This window comes from Microtus ochrogaster, chromosome 7 (assembly GCF_000317375.1).
Source record: "Microtus ochrogaster isolate Prairie Vole_2 chromosome 7, MicOch1.0, whole genome shotgun sequence".
In the NCBI taxonomy this organism is placed as follows: domain Eukaryota; kingdom Metazoa; phylum Chordata; class Mammalia; order Rodentia; family Cricetidae; genus Microtus; species Microtus ochrogaster.
This window is the reverse complement of record NC_022014.1, coordinates 3,255,629-3,277,748: the sequence shown is the minus strand read 5'-3', so window position 1 is coordinate 3,277,748 and position 22,120 is coordinate 3,255,629. Positions and strand designations below refer to the sequence as shown.

The 22,120-nt window shown below is 51.1% G+C and overlaps 1 protein-coding gene across 1 annotated transcript; it reads left to right on the top strand.

The window, feature by feature from the left end:
- Positions 1-396: 396 nt before the first annotated feature.
- Positions 397-6,548, top strand: Hs3st6 (heparan sulfate-glucosamine 3-sulfotransferase 6). Its single transcript, XM_005349145.2, has 2 exons — positions 397-880; positions 5,814-6,548. Exons 1-2 carry the CDS (start codon positions 468-470, stop codon positions 6,427-6,429), a joined length of 1,029 nt encoding a protein of 342 aa, XP_005349202.1. The 5' UTR covers positions 397-467; the 3' UTR covers positions 6,430-6,548.
- Positions 6,549-22,120: the final 15,572 nt, after the last annotated feature.

The following is a 22,120-nucleotide window of genomic DNA, read 5'->3' as shown; positions in this document are numbered from 1 at the left end:
ATCCTCCCTGCACAGGCGGACCTCTGGACCCTCTGTGTCTGCCGACTCGCCCAGCGATGAGGCTCCGGCTTCAGGAAACCAGGGTTGAGACCGCACACCTGTCGCCCTGGATCTCTCATTCTCCAAGTCCTTGTCGCTGCTTTGTGTCCCTCCCTGCCACCGCATTCCCGTAGTCTAAGAGCGAAGACTTTGGAGTCAAGTGAGCCGGAGACCAGCTTAAGAGTGTTGGGAGTAGCCCGAATGGCTTCCACTCGAGCTCGAAGTTAGCGGGGTCTGTGAGTTCCAGGCGTGGCCTGAGCTCGGGACAGGGAGGGGCATCTCGGCCCCGCCCCGCCCCCCATCCTCCTCCAGCTCTCGGGCGGCTGGGCTGCTGAGCTCAACCCGGAGCCCACGGGCTGTGCGTGCGACAGCCGGGATGCGCTCCTGTCTGCTTTCCCCGCTCCCAGACCTGGGCGCCGCGCGACCCGATGGCAGGTAGTGGCGGTCCAGGCGGGGGAGCTGGGGACCTCCAGAGCGCCGGGCCGGGGCAGGGGGCTGCACTGCGTGCTCCCCGTGCTCCGCTGGCGTTCGTAGCTCTGTTGCTAGGCGCCTACTGCCTTTTTGCCCTCCCGGGCCGCTGTCCAGCTGTCGCCCGTGCCCCTGCATCGGTTCCCGTGCCCGCCGAGCCTCACCATTCCTCCCGCCTTCTGGGAGCGCCAGGTCTGCCGGTGGCCAGCGGCCCTGGGCGCCGGCGCTTCCCACAGGCGCTCATCGTGGGTGTGAAGAAAGGCGGCACGCGCGCGTTGCTGGAGTTCCTGCGGTTGCACCCTGACGTCCGTGCACTTGGTTCCGAACCCCACTTCTTCGACAGGTGCTACGAGCGCGGGCTCGCCTGGTACCGGTGAGCGCCCCTGCTGGTCTGCCCCTTCGGCGTTTGTGTGCGCCACGGACTGTGCTTGCTTTTAGCTCAGGGGCTTCGTGCGATCCCGGAACCCAGGACAAATAGGGTCTGAAATAAGCCTGTTAGAGAAACAAACTTGACCTCGTGGATGAGGCCCCCAAAGGAAGGCCTTTTATAGCCTTCCACAGGGATTAGACAAGCTCAGGGAAAACCCCGTACTCCTGTTGGGTGGGCTGAGGGACTCGGCAAGGTGTGATCCTAGTTGGGAAGTATTTTCAAGCCAGTGAGATAACTGGGCAGGTAGGTAGACTTTCCTTTTTAAAGGGCCGGGTACTGGGGACTGAACCTGGAGCCTCATATGTACTAAACAAGTATTCCACCACTAAACTATTAATATATACCCATATATTATTATGGAGTATATTAATATAACCCCAGTGGGATTATTTGGGAGCCTTAGAAATACTTGGAGCTTAGGCGCCTTATCATCCCTTCGTGCCCGCCCCCCAATTATAAGTCTGAGTAAGTATGGGTAATTATCTGAACACTAGTCAAGTATATTAGGAAGGACCTCCAGGTTTCTAGACGCTCTCTAGAAAGTTCCTACCTCCCTCCCCCACCTCCCCTCCCCCACGAACCTCTCCCCACCCTCCATCAGGTGAGCCTTTCTTGACTGCTGGAATCTGGAGAAAGTTAGGTTTGGTCTTTGGAGAGGGAGACCCTGCCCTTCAGAGCAGCCCAAGTGTAGGGATTGGAATATTGGTTTTTTTTTGTTTTTTTTGTTTTTTTTCGAGACAGGGTTTCTCTGTGGCTTTGGAGCCTGTCCTGGAACTAGCTCTGTAGACCAGGCTGGTCTCGAACTCACAGAGATCCGCCTGCCTCTGCCTCCCGAGTGCTGGGATTAAAGGCGTGCGCCACCACCGCCCGGCCGGGATTGGATTATTGGCATACAGCTTCCTGCAGCTGTCCTCTCTCCACCCAGGACAGACTTGGGGTGCAGCAGTGGAATGTGGGGAGCACCGCCCCAGCTATAGGTCCTGGTGGATGGTCAGCCCCTCCCCTGCTGAGTTTGGTATTAGAGGCTGAAGGCAGGCCCACCACTGCCTCCTGCAGCTGTTCAGGCCTCTAGGTACCCTGTCCCTTCCTGTGGGGAAATGGGGGTTCACAGACTGGCTTGCCTCATCTGCAAGTCCGTGCTGAGTTAAAGTCACCTGGAGGATTAGTGAGGGTGGCCCAGGCACACCAGCTTCTGTTTCCCAGGTCCTTCCTTCCTTCCATTTGTTAACTTGCATTGAGACGGTTGGATTTGGGAGATAAACTCCCAGCTCTGCAGGTTTGTACTACCTGAGGAGAGGCTCTTGGAAACATGGATGTTCCCGGCATGGTCGTAGGGAGTGTGAGGACAGCACACCATATTTGTAGAGTCCGTCTGGAAGCATAGGATGCTGGGGAGGAGTGGAACCCATGCCCTCATTCTATTAATCAGAAGCGTGGGGTGAGCAGAGTGACCCTGGTGGGCTTCAGGACTGTGCAGCTTAGCATCTTCACCTGGCTGTAGCCACAAAGGCTGTTGTCCTCTCTAGTAACCGCTCCTCGGGTAGTGTTCTCGTGTATACACTGAGCCTCTGAGAATGAGCACCTCTGACCCAGTATCTCCAGTCACAGGACCTGGGCTGAGCCCCCAGAACCTGCAGAACTCTGTCTGGGTATGGGTTGAGGGAAAGGAGCAGCCACCGGTGAGGTTTTGGAATAGTGCTCGCATCGGGTTGCCCCCCCCCATTCTCCTCCATGCTTCTCCATTAGATCATTTCTTTGACTTTGTTGTTGTTTTGGGGTCTCTTGTAGCTCAGGTTGGCCTCAAATTCCCTGTGTGGCCAAGGATAATGTTGAACTTCTTGCCTATACCTCATGAGTGCAGGGAATGATTAATGGTATCTCTAGTACAGGTATCACTATGGTGCGTGTGTGTGTGTGTGTGTGTGTGTGTGTGAGAGAGAGAGAGAGAGAGAGAGAGGGAGAGGGAGAGGGAAAGCTGCTATGAGCATATAGGTCAGAGGCTACTCGGGAGTCTTCTCTCCTCCCACTCACAGTCTAGGGACTGAATTTAGACACCAGGTTTGCACAGTAAGTGTCCTTACTTGCGAAGCCATGTCATCAAATCAAGAGGACTTACTTTGTTTATTTTTGTTTTTATTTTTTGAGGCAGGGTCCCATTTCTGCAGTTTTGCCTGGCCTAGAACTTGCTGTGCAGAAGTGCAGACCAGACCAGCCGCAAACTCAAAGAGATCCATCCAGGCACATGCCACCATGTCCAGCCTATGGCTAGTTTGTATGCGGTTCTAAGAGCTGAACTTAGGACCTGTGCACATTAGGCAAATACTGTATCAACTGAGTTACACTCCCAGCTTCTTAAGCTTTTCAGGGTCTTTTCTCTTGGGGGCCATGGGCACTGGCCACTCTCAAAACCATGCAACATTTACTAGCCCACTCTCCCTCACTTATTGAAGATTTGGGGTGTCAGTCAGTAATATTTTCTGAAAAAGCAAGAAAAGGTAAGGAGGGGTACAGGTAGGGGAATCCCTGTAGCTCCTGGGGTTTAAGATCAGGCCATAGGTGTATGTGCCTGGGTATTCAGGGGGAGGTGCTGAGCTTTCTTCCCTCCTGTGACTGGGGACTTGGTTCCTTAGCACTCTCTGACACTGGGAAAAGGTCCCCTTGGAACTGACCCAAATGAGGTGTGGGATACAGTGGTGGTTCTGGAGGGGCTGGACAAGCAGGGGGCGTGGTCTCAGGCTGGCTGGGAGCCACGGAGAAATGCAAACCAGATGGGGTGAATGCAACAGGAGAGAGGGAAGGTTTATGGGGCAGCTTGACAGAACTCTGCTCTGCCCGGTCTCACCTTCCAAACACACCGCTCTCTCCTCTCCACGCTCACTCGCTCCTGAGGTTCGCGGAGGATACTGATGCCTAAGATGTCAGGTTGCAGACCTTAGAGTTGTAGCCTAAGCTTACTGAACTTTCCCTGACAGTATGTGGATCCTGATTGTATAAGACAGAGTACTGGGGACAGGGGCTCTGGAAACAGAAACCCCATGGAATCCATGGTGGGCTGGGAGGAGGCCTGAGGCTTCTTGTTTCTCCTCAGTCCTTCCTATTCCTTCTCAGTCTTAAGATTCCTTCCTATTGGGCTGGAGAGATGGCTCAGTGGTTAAGAGCATTGCCTGCTCTTCCAAAGGTCCTGAGTTCAATTCCCAGCAACCACATGGTGGCTCACAACCATCTGTAATGGGGTCTGGTGCCCTCTTCTGGTCATACACACAGACAGAATATTGTATACATAATAAATAAATAAATAAATTAATTAATTAAAAAAAAAGATTCCTTCCTATCGAATGGGGGAGTTTCCCGGTTCACCGTGTCATCCAGGTGGAGGACTGAGACACAAATCCTTATAACTTCTACAGACCAGCTTTGCCTGCATCCTTGCTCTGCAGGGTTTCCCACATGTCACTCACCTCACTCAGCTTTGGTCATGGATGATGTTAGGAGCCTGGTATTGCTTGGGGTCTCTGTCTCTCTCTTTCTCTCCTCTCTCTCTCTCCAACAAGATCTTGTGTAGTTTAGCCTGTTTTCAGACTCTATCCTATCTGCCTCAGTCCCCAGAGTCCTAGGTAATAGACATGTACCACCATATCTAGGCTTGATCTCATTTTTGCCTGGTCTAATGGGGGTAGATGCATATATCCCTTGTCCATTATCAGCACCCCCAAACCAAACACCCCAGCATGGCACCTGTGCATTGCCTGTATTTGCCTGGGAGCCTGGACAGAGAGAGGAGAATGAAGACCCGTGACTCGGTAAAGGTGGGCTTAGTCTAGTGTGTCAGCTTGACCAGAGTGAGTCCTAGGGGTGGTCAGTGAGGGGTGGACAGTGTCCCCAAGAGGATGGGAGTCACGACTGGACAGGTGTCTCTCTCTCTCTCTCTCTCTAAGCCCCGCTGCCTCTGCCTCTGTTGACCCAGTTCTTGGCTTTTCTTTGGAGCTGTTTGCTTAACTTTCCTGCCCCACCCTGCCCTACCTCACTGTGTACTAACTGGCTGGCAGGCGCAGCCTGAGGCCACCTCTCAGGGTGCCTGGGCCTGCCTGGGCTCTGTGTGGGCTCCCCTCAGTTTCGGCCTTGGCTCTAGTCTGCCGACTTTCTCTGAATATTTGGATTAGGCCAACACTCTTCTCCAGAATAAAGGAAATTTCAGAAACGCTGGCTCTTGGCACCCTAAGGCTTCTACAGGACTTGGGGATAGGCCCCAGGTGGATCCCTGACTTTCTTAAGGGTGCTAGACTCTGCTGGTGACTGTTTGGCGTTCTTCACTGGGCCCAGAGAGAACTGAAGGTCAAGAGGGGAAGTAATTGAATTTAGGGGAGGGAGGGAGGGAAGCCAGACTTTGGTAGCTGCATAATCGATGACCTAGTTCATGGTCAGTGATTACAGTAAAAAGGCCTGGAGGGTCTGTGCTGGTCAGCCTTGGGGTGCCTGGTCAAGGATAGGCAGAGCAGCCTTGGAAGGGGTGGGTTGGTCTCTGGTGTGGGACTGGCTTGGACTCTGTGGGGGTGGTACTTCAGGGAGAAGGGTCATAAAACTTGAAGAATGTCTTGGTGGCCATCACCCTCTGGGGCTGTCACTTTTTTTTACCCTAGAGCTGTACTGACTAGGGCAGCTTTGGGCTCCAATGCAGGCCCACACTGGGTTGGGGACCCCAGGACTTCAGGAGGGTGAATCTAAGAGGGGAGAAGGATAGCCCACCTTAGGCTTCTCTCAGAGGAGGAGAGGTTGTTGGTTCCTGGGCCCCAAGGGCTGAGCTAGCTGGGAAGGGAAATAAATGGCTTTGGAAGAAGTGTGTGCTTTGATCACTCAGTTACTCTCTGCCATTCCACAGGGGTCTGATGCCACGCACCCTGGATGGGCAGATCACCATGGAGAAAACCCCCAGCTACTTTGTGACTCAGGAGGCTCCCAGCCGGATCCGTAGCATGTCCCCAGACACCAAGCTGATTGTGGTGGTGCGGAACCCTGTGACCCGGGCCATCTCTGATTATGCACAGACACTCTCCAAGACCCCAGGCCTGCCTAGCTTCCGTGCCCTGGCCTTCCGCCGTGGCCTGGGTCCCGTGGACACAGCCTGGAGCGCTGTGCGTATTGGCCTTTATGCCCAGCACTTGGACAACTGGCTTCGATACTTCCCTCTGTCCCACTTCCTGTTTGTCAGTGGAGAGCGCCTAGTCACTGATCCAGCCGGTGAAATGGGCCGGGTACAGGACTTCCTGGGCCTCAAACGGGTGGTCACTGACAAGCACTTCTACTTCAATGCCACCAAGGGCTTCCCCTGCCTCAAAAAGGCCCAGGGCAGTGGTCGCCCCCGCTGCCTGGGTAAATCCAAGGGCCGGCCTCACCCCCGAGTGCCGGAGGCTGTGGTTCAGCGCCTGCGGGCTTTCTACCGGCCCTTCAACCGCAAGTTCTACCAGATGACTGGCCAGGACTTTGGCTGGGACTGATGAAGGTCCAGCTCAGCCTTTCTCTGGACGCCCAGTAACTTTAATTTATGTTTGTCTGCCTGGCTGTAGCAGGCGCTACACATGCTGTGTTGAGAGAGTATTTAAGAAATAAAAGCCCATATCTGTTTTCTTCCACTTGGGCTTGACCTTGGGGGTGCGAGTGGTATCCATGGACCTAACTCTATTAGCCACTGATTGAATGGCATCGTGCCCTGGGAGGCAGTCAGTGTCCTCGGTCCCACGTCCCAGATGAATGTGTGAGCCTAGCGAGGTTGAGCACCTGCCCAGTGACACACAGGTGGCTCTTTTCAGCCCTAGGAGCCTGAGGAGGGTTGCTCTATGTCTAGGTTGAAAACAGGCTCCAGGCTCCTGAGCGGCAGAGCAAGACAAAGCTGGTTTGGCTAACTGTGTGTGCCGTATCCACCGCTTCATGTGGTCCTTAGCCCCACCTGGAGCTTAATGGTGTGGCTGGGTAGTGAATAACTGGTGAGCAAGTCCTTCTAGCAGCCACCACGTGGTTCTGGCTCTGTCCACCGGGCACCACTCCCACAATGCCATGCCTACTCTCCAGATCTGCCTCTATCCTGTACACCCTCAGCAGGGCAGAGCAGGAACCAGTGCCCATCAGCAGCCCTTGCTCATTCCTAGCTGAAAGAGGCCAGACGTGAGCGGGCCAGGTACTCTCCCACACCCCAGATGCCCAGCTGTCCTGATAATGACCTCAGAGGCCACCTAAGCCACATCTTACCTCTACTGTCCCAGGCCTGCCTAAGAGCCTGGCTGTGGCCTTTGCATCTGGGACTCCTTGGGTCTCAGGGCCTGTCCTTGACTGTGATATGGCTTTTCCCTCTCAGAGATATTTAGGGAGCAAAAGATTTCCTGGGGATGAGGATAGTCTGTCAGCATCTGCCTCACCTGAGTGTTCACTGCAAGACAAAGGTCCTGCAGATCACATGACCCCATCGGCAGTGTGGACACAGAGTCTATTTAAGTCTCTGCCAAAAAGAGGCTCAGGGCTGCAGGGCCCTGCCTTCACTCCAGTGCTTCTGAGCTCACACTCCTGGCTGGGGCTGCCCTGAGGGGCTGGTGCTTTCTCCAGCTGTGTTGCCCTGGGTCAAGATAGTGGAGTTGGGAGCTGGTACTGGGCTTTCCTTCCAGTACCTGCAGGGCAGCTACCATGGCAGATGCTGGACAGATGTTGGTCTAGTTGCAGGTGAGAGGAATGTACAGTCTCCTCCAGACACAGGCTGATGTGGGTGAAGGGAGCTATAGTCCACACCTGGCCCTGGTAGATGGGACCTAATGAGATTGGTGACTGTCTTTATTTCCTGGGCCAGAGGTGGGGAGGAGGGCAGGAAACCCTTTAGCTCCTGGGTCAGTTGCCAGCCCATTGCACTCACATCTGGTTTCTCCCTGGACAGTCCCAGGGCCCTCACCATCACCTTGATCCACTATTGTCCTTTAATGGAACGGTGTCTTCAGAAGATCCCATGATTTTAAACTGTTCTCATTCCCAGCCCCGCCCCATTACTTCTAGAGTTCTAGGATGAGGCCTAGAAGCTCACTTGCAGATGTTCAGCTCTCCAGCGCTGCACCCCAGCCCCCCTTATTTTTGTTGTTGAGACAGGGTTTCTCTATGTAACCCTGGCTACCCTAGAACTCACCTGTAGACCAGGCTGACCTCGAACTCACAGAGATCCACCTGCCTCTGCCTCCCGAGTGCTGGGATTAAAGGTATGTGCCACCACCGCTAACTGTTAAAACCCTTTAGAATCTCCTCAGCTCTAAGTTCTGCCCTCCTGCCCCTGCCAGCTGCAACTCTCTGTTATGCTTTTTCTACCTTCCCAGGCTTTGGATCTACTGTTTTCTCAGCCCCATGGCCTCTGTGCAGATGAATCAGATAGAAGCCAAGGGGCACGAGAGTCAGGGACAACCCTGAGCTGGGCAACTGTCCCCAGTCTGGTTTTCCTGCTTCTCCCCCATGTTTAGAGCTCTCTGTCTGAGGCCGCTGAGGTGAGTACTCTCCCCTCCGTGGAGCTGTGTTTGGTGCAGGTTGAGGAGGGCACTTGCTCGCCTGGACCGGTCCAGGCTCTAAGGGCCGTTTCTAGATGCAGCAAGGAGAAAGCTGGACTGGTGTGTTCTGCTCACACCCGCCCAATGGAAACTTAGCCTGAGGGCCAACGCCCAGTGTGAGGGGCCCAGCTGGGCCTCAGAACACGTTGTGGGCAGATGTGGTGGGTCTTACAGGCTGTGTGGAGGTGGAGCTCCTTGGGGGGAGTCATCAGCCTTTAATTAAAGTCCCTAAATTGCTTCCCCAGCTGCTCTGTGGGTTTTCCATGTTGGAATGTTCCAGATGGAGAGAGAAGTGCTGATTCAATTACCTTCTTCCTGTCTTGACCAGGGGAGAAGTGGCCTTTCTCCAGCTCTCAGTTAGACAAGGATGGAGCAGGAGGGGACAGGGCTTCCCACTGCCCTGGGTCCAAGAATGGGCTTGGAGACACCTTGGGATGAGGCTGCTTTTATCTGTAGGAGCATCCTGCCCCAGTTTCCTGGCCATACCTAGCAGGGGTTGCTAGGCCAGCCCAGTGTTCTTGCTCCTGACTTTGTGGTATTGTATACAGTAGGTACTGAGATCCTAAGCAGATGCTGGCCTTAATGCCCAAGGTCAAGGTGGGGGAAGGGAGAGACAGCACCTGGACCTACTTCTCTGTTGCCTGAATACACTTTCCTTACTTATCCTTGGGTACCTACAAAATGCTGGCACCTTGCCCACCCTTCTCCTTTGTCAGTCTCCTGGAAGAGCCATTACCATCTTACCCATTCCGGAGTAGGTCAAGGCCAAGAAAGGATCTGTGAGTTCTCTGAACAGAGCAAGGCTGTGCTCGATGACCCCTCCCTCCTGCCAGTGAGGTGAGCCTGAGGTCTCTAGTTGTGGGTGGTCTCTCTTCAAAGGGCTGGGCCAGCCTCCGTGGTCAGGCCATGGTTAGAGGATCAGAGGGAGGCAGCCCCTGGCTTGCTTCCTCCCAAGGGCATGGCAGGGCTAGGAAAGAAAGGAGGAGCCGAATTTGTGCCCCTTTCATTACTGAGGGAACACCTATGAGTCCCTGCAGCCCAGGTTGAGGGCTGCTTTGGGGACAGGTCTTATTCTATTGGTCCTCACAGCTGACCTTCTAGTAGCTTATGGTGTACAAGTCTGATCTAGAGGTCATTCTCAGAGGACCTGAGTGATTCATCCTCCCCACCTGTCCATGATCCCTACGCCCGAGTCAGCCTGCCCTGGGTGTTTGCTTCTGCTAGGGAGCTGCTGCCATATTGTGATCTTTCTTTCTTTCAAAAATATTTTTTATATTTATTTTATTTTTATGTGCATTAGTGTTCTCCCTGTAAGTATGTCTAAGTATGTCTGTGAGTGGGTGTCAGATCTTCGAGTTAGAGACAGTTGGGAGCTGCCATGTGGGTGCTGGGAATTGAACCTGGATCCTCTGGAAGGGCAACCAGTGCTCTTAACCGCTGAGTCATCTCTCCATTGTTTTCTAAGAAGTCTCTACAGCACTTCAGTGCAGCTGAAGACAGGCCAGGGCCAGCGTGAAGGCCTTTGATGCTTTAGTTTGCACAGCCACCCTTGAAGTTTTCAGTGCAATTCCTGACGCTGTGTGAGGAGGACTGGGACTGTGCTGCCATCTTGAATGTTACAGACTGAATCTGTGGAAAAGACCACAGCTCATCTAAGTCGCAATGAAATGAGTTTATTGTTACTGCTAGCAAGAGGACAGCCTTAAAGCCAAGTCAAAGATGTGTAACCATGCAGAAGGAGCTTGAGGGTTTTTTGTTTGTTTTTAAGGTGGAAATGACAATCATCTCATTTTTCTGGACTAGGCAGCTGAGTGAGAAACTGCTTCGCCCCCCTCAGCTGATGAGGCGCTCGCTCTCACCCCCTGTTCCCTAGCGGTAAGCAGGTTTACAATCCTGGGGAGGCGGTCAGGAGTCCGGGTTGCCAGGAGCTTATCTTTTTTTTTTTTTTGTTTTTTCGAGACAGGGTTTCTCTGTGGCTTTGGAGCCTGTCCTGGAACTAGCTCTGTAGACCAGGCTGGTCTTGAACTCACAGAGATCCGCTTGCCTCTGCCTCCCGAGTGCTGGGATTAAAGGCGTGCGCCACCACCGCCCGGCAGGAGCTTATCTTTTAGGAACTTTGTGTCCAGCACAGAATGGAGTTTTCCGTAGCCATCACAATGAACCTGCAGGGCTCCCCATTTCTAGGAGGTTCCTCACAAATTGGATGACACCAAGTGGAGATTAGGACGGTCCTGGTGCAGCTTTGGGCAGAGTGATGGTTGGTTTTAATGTCAATTTGCCATAGATTAGGATCACCTGAGTAGGGAGCACCACCTAGGGAGAATTGTTCTGACTGCCTTAGTTCTCAACCTATGGGTCTCAACTCTGATGACCCTTTAACAGGGATCCCCTAAGACCATTGAAAAACATAGATATTTATATTACTATTCATAACGATAGCAAAAATACAGTTATGAAGTAGCAACAAAAAAAATTTCATGGTTGGGGGGTCACCACAATACTAAAGGGTCGCAATATTAACACAATATTAAAGCGTTAGGAAGGTTGGAAACCACTACCTTAGTTGATTCAAGAAGACCCATCCTGAATGTGGGCAGCATTTTCTGATAGCAGTTCAAAATTTTTTGGTTGTTTATTTGTTTGTTTTGTTTTATGAGGCAGGGTCTGCTATGGAATAATCCTTTTATACACTGTGAAGATTTGTCTCTTGGATCAGTTTAATAAAAAACTGATTGACTGCCAGCCAGGCAGGAATTACAGACAGGACAGCTGAACTAGGAGACTGGTGAGAAAAAGGAGGGTGGGGTCAGAGAGGACACCGGCCACTGAAGAAGCAGGATGTATAGAAAATGAGGTAGCAAGCCATGAGTCACGTGCCAAAGCACATATAAGAAATATGGGTTAATTTAAATGTAAGAGCTAGTTAGTAATAAGCCTGAGCTATTGGCCAAGCATTTGTAATTATATTAACTCAGAAGTCACTTTTTGGGAACAGGCAGTCAGGACAGGAAAATTCCATCTACAAGGATCTCTATGTAGCCCTGACTGTCCTGGAACTCACTAAGTAGACCAGACCGGCCTCAAACTCACAGAGATCCACCTGTCTCTGCCTCCTGAGTGCTGGGATTAAAGGCATGCACCACCACTCCTGGCACAGCTCAGATTTTTTAAAGGGCGTGGTGAGTGCCTTTAATCCCAGTGTTTGGGAGGCAGAGGCAGATGGGATCTCTGAGTTTGAGATCAACCCGGTCTACAGAGTGAGTTTCAGAATAGCCAAGCCTACACAGATAAACCCTGTCTCGAAAAACCAAACCCAAAACAAACAAACAAACAACCCAAAAAACAAGAGTTCAAGAACATTCTCAGCTACATAAATAGTTTGAGGCTAGCCTGGGCTACTGAAGACCCGGTCTCAACAGATGAACAAACAAACACAAAATAAGACAAGAACAGAGCCTAAGAGAATGAGAGCATGGGCTTTTCATCTTCCCACTATAGACCAGCCCGTCTACAAACTGTACAGCTGCCGTCCTGTCTTGGGAGTTGCCTCGGATGCAAGCTGTGTTCTGGTTCATTCTGGGTCCCAGCCTGTGGTAGCTCTGTGTTGGCGTGGTGTTAAGACCCACTGGTAGGTGCTGTAGCACCTCCAAGAACAGTGGTTTACTCCAGGTACACCTCACCTCCTTCTTCAGCAGCAGATCCATGGGAGATCCAGAACAAACTGGTCTGGGTAAAAGATTTGCTCAAAATCCTATTGGACTGAGGATGGGAAGGCTATGCAGCGCTCTTGATGGCTCTGGAGGCTAGCCAGTCTGCTGGGGTTCAGAGGCAGGACCACACCCTCTGTCGAGTTTGACCACATGCTTCTTCTCCAGATGGGCTGTGGGCAGGGCCTAACCAGGAGCACAGCTGAAGGCCTGGCTTTGGGGAATTTGAGCTGTTTTTGCCACCAAGAAGATGTGAGGAGCGACAGCCCAAGGAGGCTGGGAAGACCCTCAGGTAGATGCAGGCCATCAAGCCCTGCTGCACAGCCTGCTGCCAGGGGACATTTGGCACTGGCTTTTCAGAAACGATGAGCCTATCTAAATGTGGTGCCCAGCAACAGGCTCTGGTCGAGGCTTCTGGGACATAAGGCAAGGACCCATCTCCAGTTTAAAACCAAACTTCTGGCTTCGAGGCCGAGAATTCCTTTCATACTGCCTAATCTGAGCCACATTGTGCGTGCTTTTGGCTGGAAGAGCAGTACAGAAACAGTCAGTCAACCAAAACAGTTAATGCAAAACTGTTGCCAGAAGCATTTCATACACGAGCCTTCTGATTAAGGGGAAAACGAGATCTCCAGTCAGGCAATTGAGAACAATCGGAGATCTTGTTCTCGCTGTCTTTCTGCTCCCAGAGCTCTGCACCGGGCCCCTCACTGGAAGAGAGAGCTGGCCTGACTTGACAGCCTCCCACGGTCAGATCCTATCTTCCTTCTTCCGTCTTCTATGAGGGAGGACAGGATATCTGATGGGAAGCTGATCCCGAGACAAAGGCTCGGACTGCCGCGGGGAAAGCCTGCCCCTTATAGAGGAGCTCAGAGGCTGCACAGCAGGGGGGGATTCTGCCAACCACAACGGTTGGGGTGGAGGAGCATCCGGAGACTGTCTGGCCCCTTGGTCTCACTGTCTGGACTTGAATTGGAAAGGGGGGCAGGGATGGTGCTTTAGCAGGAATGACAGAAGAGGCCCTCATGTTTCTTCACTAGCTAGTCCTGTATGGGGTAAGAGAGAGGAGAGACATGGATTAGGAATATGGTGGGCAAGACACAGGACCTGAAGCCAGACAGTGCCAGTCTTAAGGAGTTTACTAGATCCTCGTAGTATCTGCAGAAATAAACCCCAGGAGGGAAGGAAACAATCCAACGAGGAGATGATGGTCTTTATTGATGAAGATTGGGATGATGGCGAAGGTGGTGATGGTAGTGGTGATGGTGGTGATAATAATGGTGATGGTTATGGTTATGGTAGTGGTGATGGTGGTGATAACGGTGATGGTTATGGTAGTGGTGACAATTTCCACTGAATGCTTTTAAAGCATTTGGTGCTACACAGATGCTCAGTCAGTGGTACTTATGTCAAGTAACTATGCCAGCACCTTTAATTACGAATGAGTAAGCCAAGGGTGAGAAGGGGTGGAGTTACTCAGGTTTATCTGCCCATGGTATGCACACGTATTGGCCCTGTGGAGCAGAGGGAGAGAGCATCCCTTGGGTTAAGCTCTCCGGGGCATAGATGCAGGAGGTAAAACAGCAGGACCTCTGTAAAATACTCTGCCCCTGAATGTGGGTGACTGCACATTTGATGGCTGTCACTCAAGCGATTCGATTGTTGAATTCCTCCTAAGGGAGCGGCTCCCAGGCAAGCCTACCTGATGAGGTGTGCTCTTCTAAGGGAGTCTCCATTTGGGGGCAGTAAGAATGTTCTGGGACTTTCAGGGGTAACACTTGGACACTAGTATGATTGTACTAAATGCCACTGAGCCATGTACTCTTGAGTGATTCGTTTTATGTAATACGACTATTGCCTGTATAAAAATAAATAAAAAGTGGCAGAAGGTGTTTCTAAGAGCAGAAGAGGCTCAGGACTATCAGCTACCAAGCACAAAGGGACTCTGCCTACAGTGCAAGGAATTAAATTCTTCCCTCAACTGAGTGAGTTTGAGGAGAGCCATAGCCTCATAGTCACCATAACCCTGACCAACTCCTGGACCGCAGCAGGAAACGTCATTCAGCCATCTAGAGTTCACGACCCCCAGCAAATGAGCTGACATGCCCACATGGGGAGCCCCCCTGGCTGGAAGGAAGGGTGGCTAGGGCTAAGAAAAGCCATGCCTCAGCTGGGTGTGCAGGCTTATGCCTGTAATGTCAGCTCTTAGAAACGGAGGCAGATCAGAGCTGCTCGACTAGCATGTGTGAGGCCCTGAGTTCAATCCCAGCACAGGAAAGACAGTTCAAGGCCAGTCTGAGCTATCTCAACAAATAACAGGACAGACCAACTCACAGACCGTATCCTTATTCTGGTATGATGTCCCTATGGACTGGCAGAGGGTGGCTGTGTCTTTGGAGGGTGGCATACAGTATACATCATCTTAGCAATATTTCTGTTCCTGTGACACACCTGTAATGACCTCGTGCCTTTCCCTTTCGTGTTGCTGGTGACGGAACTAAGGGCCTTGTGCGTGGTAGGCAGGTGTCCCAGTTTGCTTGCTTTTTCTTTTCCTTCCTTCCTTCTTTGGTTCTTTTTGGTTCTTAAAGACAGGGTTTCTCTGTATAATAGGCCTGGCTGTCCTGGAACTCCCTCTGTAGACCAAGCTGGTCTAAAACTCAGAGATCTGCCTCCCTCTGCCTCCCAAGTGCTGGGATTAAAGGTGTGTGCCACCACCGCCTGATTCTAGTTTGCTTTCTGTGGCTGTGATAAAACATTCTGACCAGAAGCAACTTGAAGAGGAAAGGGTTTATTTCACCTTACAGGTTGCAGCTTTTTACTGAGAGAGCCAGGGCAGGAACTCAGCGGGGATCTGGAATCAGGAACCAAAGGGGAGGCACGGAGGGGTGCTGTCTATGGCTTGCTCTCTCTCTGTGCTCACTCAGATTGCTTTCCTTCCTCCCTCCTTCCTTCCTTCCTTCCTTCCTTCCTTCCTTCCTTCCTTCCTTCCTTCCTTCCTCCCTCCCTCCCTCCCTCCCTCCCTCTTTCTTTCTTTCTTTCTTTCTTTCTTTCTTTCTCTCTTTCTTTCTGTTTTTTTCGAGACAGGGTTTCTCTGTATAACAGTCCTGGCTGTCCTGGAACTAGCTCTTGTAGACCAGGCTGGCCTCAGACTCACAGGGATTCACCTGTTTCTGTCTTCTGAGTGCAGGGATTAAAGGCGCCACCACTGCCAGGTTCTTTTTTATTTCTTTATTTTACATCCTGACCTCAGTTTCCCCTCCTGACTCTCCTCCAAGTCCCTCTCCTACACCTCCCTTCTGCCCATCCCCCAACCCACCCCTTCATTTCTTTTCAGAAAAGGGCAGGCCTCCCATTGATAGCAACCAGCCATGGCACGTGAAGTTGCAGTAAACTAAAGACTAAGCACCTCCCTTGTATTAAGGCTGAGCACCAATCTAAGACCACCTGCTCAGAGATGGCATTGTCCAGTTAGGTCAGACACCCCCCCCCCCATCCATCACTAATCAAGAAAACGCACTACAGACTTGCCTACAGGCAGTTATTATGGGGTATTTTTTTCAATCCCAATCTTTCAAATGACCCTAGCGTGTGTCAAGTTGACATAAAACTAACCAAGTTAACACTAAATTTTGCACAGTAAGTAAAATAGATGACATTACTATTAACTGGGTTAAGTCTTCAGAGCTCTTATTAGGAAGTGAGGACCGTTTCCCACATGAGGGAAGCTGTGGAAGGAGCAGGCACAGTGGCAGAAGGGACAGGCTCTGCTTCTGCAGACATCTAGATAACATGTCCAGTCAGAAGTGGAGCTTGATGGCTGAGGAGAGGCGGTCTTCTTGGGTTTTATCTTGGGGGCACCACGGACCATGGAGCTGTTGTCTCTAATCTAAGGAGAGAAGGCACACAGCAGAAGGAAAAAGGAAGATACAGCATCCTTGAACAGCCCCTCCCCAAGCCTCAGTGAGAGTCAGATACTGCTGTAGGGCAGCCAGCCAGGAGCTAACAGGAGGGCAATTGGGAGAGTGCTTCCCTGGGCTCCAAGGGAAAAGCCCTGGAAAGGTGGGAGGTGGCAGCACTGGGGTTAACCCATCGGTACAGTGCGGGCATCTCACCTTTGGCACTGTGGATGTTGGTGGCTGACCTGCGCAGTGAAGGATGTTTAACACTTTCTTCAGCTGCTACCTGATAGAGACCAGCAGCACTTCCCCAAGGACACCTAATGGTGCCTCCAGCTGTCCCATGGTGGGAGGAGCAACAAAACCCCACTGGCTGTCAGGTGGATTTAGTGGCTTGGAGCCCGTCCCAGTCACCTCTCATTCATACGCAGGCGAGGGTGGAATCCCTGTTGTGGACAGATGAGATATACAGCGGTGACTGGTTGCATGACTCATGGTCCAGAGAGGACACCACAGAGCAACAGCACCTGGGGGTGGCTCTGGAGAGCAGGGGAAGCAGCAGGACTGTAGGTGCCCCTGTATCCTTCAGGATACAGATGGTTTGGGAGCCTTGCTCAGAAACAGGGAGGAGCCATGTGCAGCTGGATTTACACAGTTGCTGGCTGCTGCTCCTATCTCAGATGGAGATTAGGGAGGGGAGCAGGTAGTGTGGCCGTTCTGGGCAGTTTTGCTTTCAGATATTCATGAAAAACATGATGGTGCATCCAACGAAGCCATGGCAGTTTCACAAGAGCTGTACAGTAGGAGCACACTTTCCTTAGCTGGTTTGCAGGGCACCCCAGGATGGATGTGACATCCATGAATGAGCATGGGACTGTGTCTACTTCAGCTATCAGAGCCTGGAGCTAGGTGGGGTTGTTCCTCTCTCTCTCTCCAGGGCTGCGGCTGATTGCCGTTTCTGGATGGAGTTCACCTGTGCAAATATTTGTGGTTGGCCCAGCCAGCTGCTGCCAGGTCCCTTGGGGCTGCTGTTGATGGAAAGCTGAATTTTGGAAGAGTGTGTCTTATATACTTTGTTCTGTTTGTCCTCCCCGCTCCCCTGGGCACTGGCACTGTTTATGCTCCCCTACCCAGCATGCACGCACACAAGGCTCTATTTTAAGAGTAATTAAGGACACGCAGTGTTCTGTGCACGGATGGAAACACACAGTTGGAAGGTACAGTTCACAGTTGGTCAGGGGAAGACCCGCATTTATCAGTCCAGTGCTCTGAGGCACAGGAGAAAGCGCCGGCTGAGTTTCCTTGCCAGTCCGTAACTTGCTGCATTGTCTTTTGTTCTGTCTGTGACAATGCCCGTCTGCTGCTCCTGCTCAGGTTCCAATCGCTGCAGCAAGGAAAGCTACGATGACGTTCTAAGACACCGTTCAGAGCATGCAAAAGGCCCTGGGCTTGATCTCTCATTCCTGCGGAGAGGATTCTTTGAGAGGAAGCCTATGTGCTTTCTGAGGCCACAGGTTGATGCTTAATGTGTGTGTTTTATTTTTTGTATTTTGGTTTTTCGGGGTTTTTTGTTTTGTTTTGTTTTTTCGAGACAGGGTTTCTCTGTAGCTTTGGAGCCTGTCCTGGAACTCCCTTTGTAGACCAGGCTGGCCTCGAACTCACAGAGATCCTCCTGCCTCTGCCTCCCAAGTGCTGGGATTAAAGGCGTGTGCCACCACCGCCTGGCTGTATTTTGGTTTTTCAAGACAGGGTTTCTCTCTATAGTTCTGGAGCCTGTCCTGGGAGTCACTCTGTAGATCAGGCTGGTCTCAAACTCATAGAGATCCACCTGCTTCTGCCTCCTGAGTGCTGGGATTAAAGGTGTGTGCCATCACTGCCTGGCTGAATGAATATATTTTCTGATTGCTCTCCACCTTACTTATTTTGTGATGTGCGTATATGTGTGTATATGTGTGTATGTGTGTATATGTGTGTATATGTGTGTATATGTGTGTTCTCGAATGCCAAGGAATGCTGGTAAAGTTCAGAGGGCAACCTTCAGGAGCTGGCCCTCTCCTTCCTCTCTGTGGGTTCTGGGAAGGAAACTCAGGTCATCAGGCTTGGGGACAGCACCTTTATTCAGGGAGGCATCCCCCTGCCCCATCCACCTTATATTTTGAGACAGGAACTCACCATATATATTGAACCTGGAACTGACCAGTTCAGCTGGCCCCAGGGATCCTCTTGTTTCCCCCCTCCAGTGGTGGGATTATGCCTGTGCACCACTGCACCCTGCATTTGTGTGGGTACTGTGGTCTGACAAAGGCTTGCATGGCAAGTACTTCAGCCACAGAGCTGTTCTCCCAGCCCTCAAGAAGATCTATTGGACTGAAAAGGGGTTTTCCCTTTCTTTTGGTAGCTAAGCTGCAATGGAAGTGTGTGTTAAAAAGGGAATGTTTAAACACTCTTAGAGCGTGGGGCCCAGGAGTGGCTTTCCCAATTCTGATCCTTGAGTCCAGGCTGCAGGGGAGCTTGTCCTTCTGTGCCTTGAGTGGATGGGCAGGAAATCAATGGCTTGGCTTTGCTGACAACACTGTTCCTGACAACTCCAGAACAGGAGACCATTAAAACACCACAGGCACGATTGTTCTCTATGAAGATGTAGCTATCGATTTAACAGTTATAGGGATGAAATGAAGGAAAGACAAGTGACAGCCAGGGTCCCCAGAGCCGCTTCCTGGAGCCTAGCAGCCAGTTTGTGGGGTTGCGGGGGTGGGGGTGGGGGCTAAGCTTTTCTCTCTTTTTTTTTGTTACAATTTACGATTTAAAACATTTTTTTGGGAGGGCTGGAGAGATGGCTCAATGATTAAGAGCACTGGCTGTTCTTCCAAGGGACCAGGGTTCATTTCCCAGTACCCACATGGCAGCTCACAACTGTCTGTAATTCCAGTTCCAGGGGATCTAATATATTAAAAAAAAAAAAAGAAAAAAAACATTGTTTCATTTACAAAAGTGTGTCTGTGTGAATATACACCACAGGCATGCAGGTGTCTACAGAGACCCAGAGACCAGCAGAGGGTGCTGGATACCCTGGAGCAGGAGTCACGGGCTTTTGTGAGCCCCTGGGAACAGTTCTTGGGTCCTTTACAAAAGTACTATGTACTCTTAACTGCTGAGCATCTCTCCAGCTCCCTTCAAACACACACAACGCGCGTGCACACACACACACACACACACACACGTGCGTGCACGCACACACACACGCACATACAGAGCCAGGTGTGCTGGTATACCACACCTTTAATTCCAGCCAGCAGAGGCAGGTGGAATCTCTGTGAATGTGGCCAGTCTGGGCTTCATAGCCAATTCCAGATCAGCCAGGATTACGTAGTGAGATTCTCTCAAAAACTAAGCAAAACCACAACACAACTTTTCCTTAAGGAGTTTTGTAGTCAAGAGGCCAGTAGTGACTGCGGAGGAATGTTAGACTTGGGGACGGAAGCAAAGTTGCTGTTGTAGCTTGTTCCTGTACTCACAGCTTTCTCCTCCAGATGCCTCCTATTTCCTTTTTCTCTTTCTTGAGACAGGCTCTCATCTGAAGCTTCGGCTGGCAGGGATCCTTCTGCCTCAGCCTCCCAAGTGCTCAGAGCACAAGCTTGAGCGTCTACACGGATCGCCTTCCTCTTGGTCCCTCACCATCTCTAAAGCTTTGTGATTAACAATGCTGGGGGTGGGGTTGTGCTTCACTGCAATGCACATGTTCTGTTTCCTTTTAACAGGTCATTCATGAACTCAGCATTCACCAGCGGCTGAGGTTTCTGTCTGAGTTCTGTGTAAGCTCTTGGAGACTTGCACTGAAGAGGACCCTCCAAATCTTCCCTCCCTCCTTCCCTCCATCCCCCTTCCCTCCCTCTCCCTTGCCTCTCTTTCTCTGCAGTGCCAGAAATTTCACATGGGGACTTGCACTGTTGAGGCAAGCACCCTGCCACTGAGTTACATCTCCCAGGCATCCGATCAGTTATTTTGAGACAGGATGTTGCTTAGTTGTCCCTGGCCATCTTAGCCTCACTCTGCAGCCCTGGTTGCCCCTGGTCTTGGATTCTTTCTGCTTTAGCCTTCCCTGGGCTGGTATTTCAGACCTGTGCCACCAGGCTTGGCTCAGGCAGTCTTTCTAAAGAGACTGTGATATAGGAGACCCAAGAAACCTAAATGGCCATGTTCAGATGACACAATGATGCGTGCAGTTCCAACAAGTCCCTCCCCCGTCCATACATTCCTGGACGAGAGAGGGAAATGACCTCTGGGCTCTGCTCCCTGTCTGAGGCTCTGGTCAGAACTGTGATTTTAGATGGAAAGTCACCCTGGTCTTCAAGCCCACAGCGCTGCCACCAGCGTGTCACTTTTGTCGAAAGGAATGTATGCAATTAATAGAGGAGACATGGCTGACTGGGAACCAATTATAACGAACACTTCAGATATCCGTCGCACAGCAGAAACATATGTCCCATTGATCAGTGACAATCATTTCTGGAATCTGTGCCCCTCAGGTCCTGTTTTTTACACCTTTGGGGACCTTTGTGAAATGTCAGCCTCTGTGCCTTTGCAGAGCTCACTCCTTGTAGCCTTTGCTCTGCCATCCACACCTGGGTCTTATGCATATCTTTTGCTGCTAATATTTGCTTTGTCCTCACTCTCCCCTGGCACGTAAAATGACTTAAGAAAACAGTGCTAACAGAAATACAGCCCCAGAGGCACAGCCCAGCGATTAAGCAATGCTTTTCTCCCATGGCTGGGCTCCATGCATGTGGGGAGGCAGGATCTCCAGCTACGAGGCTTGTTTTTTTGCCCATTCATGACAGCACAGGGGTTTTCCATCTCAGCCAGTGACCGAATGGGTGCCTGAGCCCAGTTCCTGAATTGTTCTACCAGTCAGGTTCAGGGGGTGTTGGATCTTGCAGGGTGAAGTTTGTTCCTCTGCCCCACAGTCTGAGGGCATCAACTTGAGGCAGTGGGACAGAGATCATGAGTCCGCGTCGTTTATCTCCGGAGCCTATGGCAAAGCCGAAGAGTTGAATTGTGTGTGTATGTGTGGTGTGTACACAGGCATGTGTGCATGTACATATACAGTTGTGTGTTTGTGTGTATTTGTGCCTATGCTCATGTGTGCATGTGAATTTATTGGGCAGGAGATAGGGTGTGAGAGTGTACTCAGCTTGTGGAAGACCGAGGCTAACTTTCAGGCATTTGTTGTCCCCTTCCATCACGTGGGCCCTAGGCATTGAGCTCAGGTCTAACCAGGCCTCAGACACCTTCATCTGCTGAGCCATCTCATCAGCCCCATCTTTACCTTCCCCCTTTTTATTCTAAAGAAAGCAAACATGAAACACTTATTTTTTTAACTCAAAAGAAACACTAATTAGGGTAAGAAATTAAATATAAACGGGGCAGTGAGTGGTGGCACAGGCCTTTGATCCCAGCACTTGGGAGGCAGATGCAGGGGAATCTCTAAATTCAAAGTCGGCCTGGCCTACAGAGAGAATTCCAAAACAGCCAAACAAAACAAAAGAGAGAGCGAGAGAGATTAAATATAAACACAAGTTCTACTCCAGCTCTATTTATCCAAGGCAGTATAAACCAAATGGACTCTTGGAAAGAAATACCACTTGGTCAAAAGAGCCCCTATTCTCCCCCACTTTTTTGTTTTCATTCGTTTGTTATTTGTTTTTGAGACAGGGTTTTTCTATGTAGCCCTGGCTGTTCTGGAACTCTCTCTGTAGACCAGGATGGTCTTGAACTCCGAGATGCTCCTAATTATTAAGCCATGTCTTTGGTTCCTTGTTTAATAAACATTTTGTTGTTTTGGGGGCCATTGAGATAGCCTAGAAGACAAGAGCATTTGCTGCTAAGTCTGACCTGAGTTTGATTCCCCAGGACCTATGTGGTAGGAAAGAGAACTGATTCCCACAAGCTTCCTCTGACCTACACACACACACACACACACACACACACACACACACACACACACACCACACACAC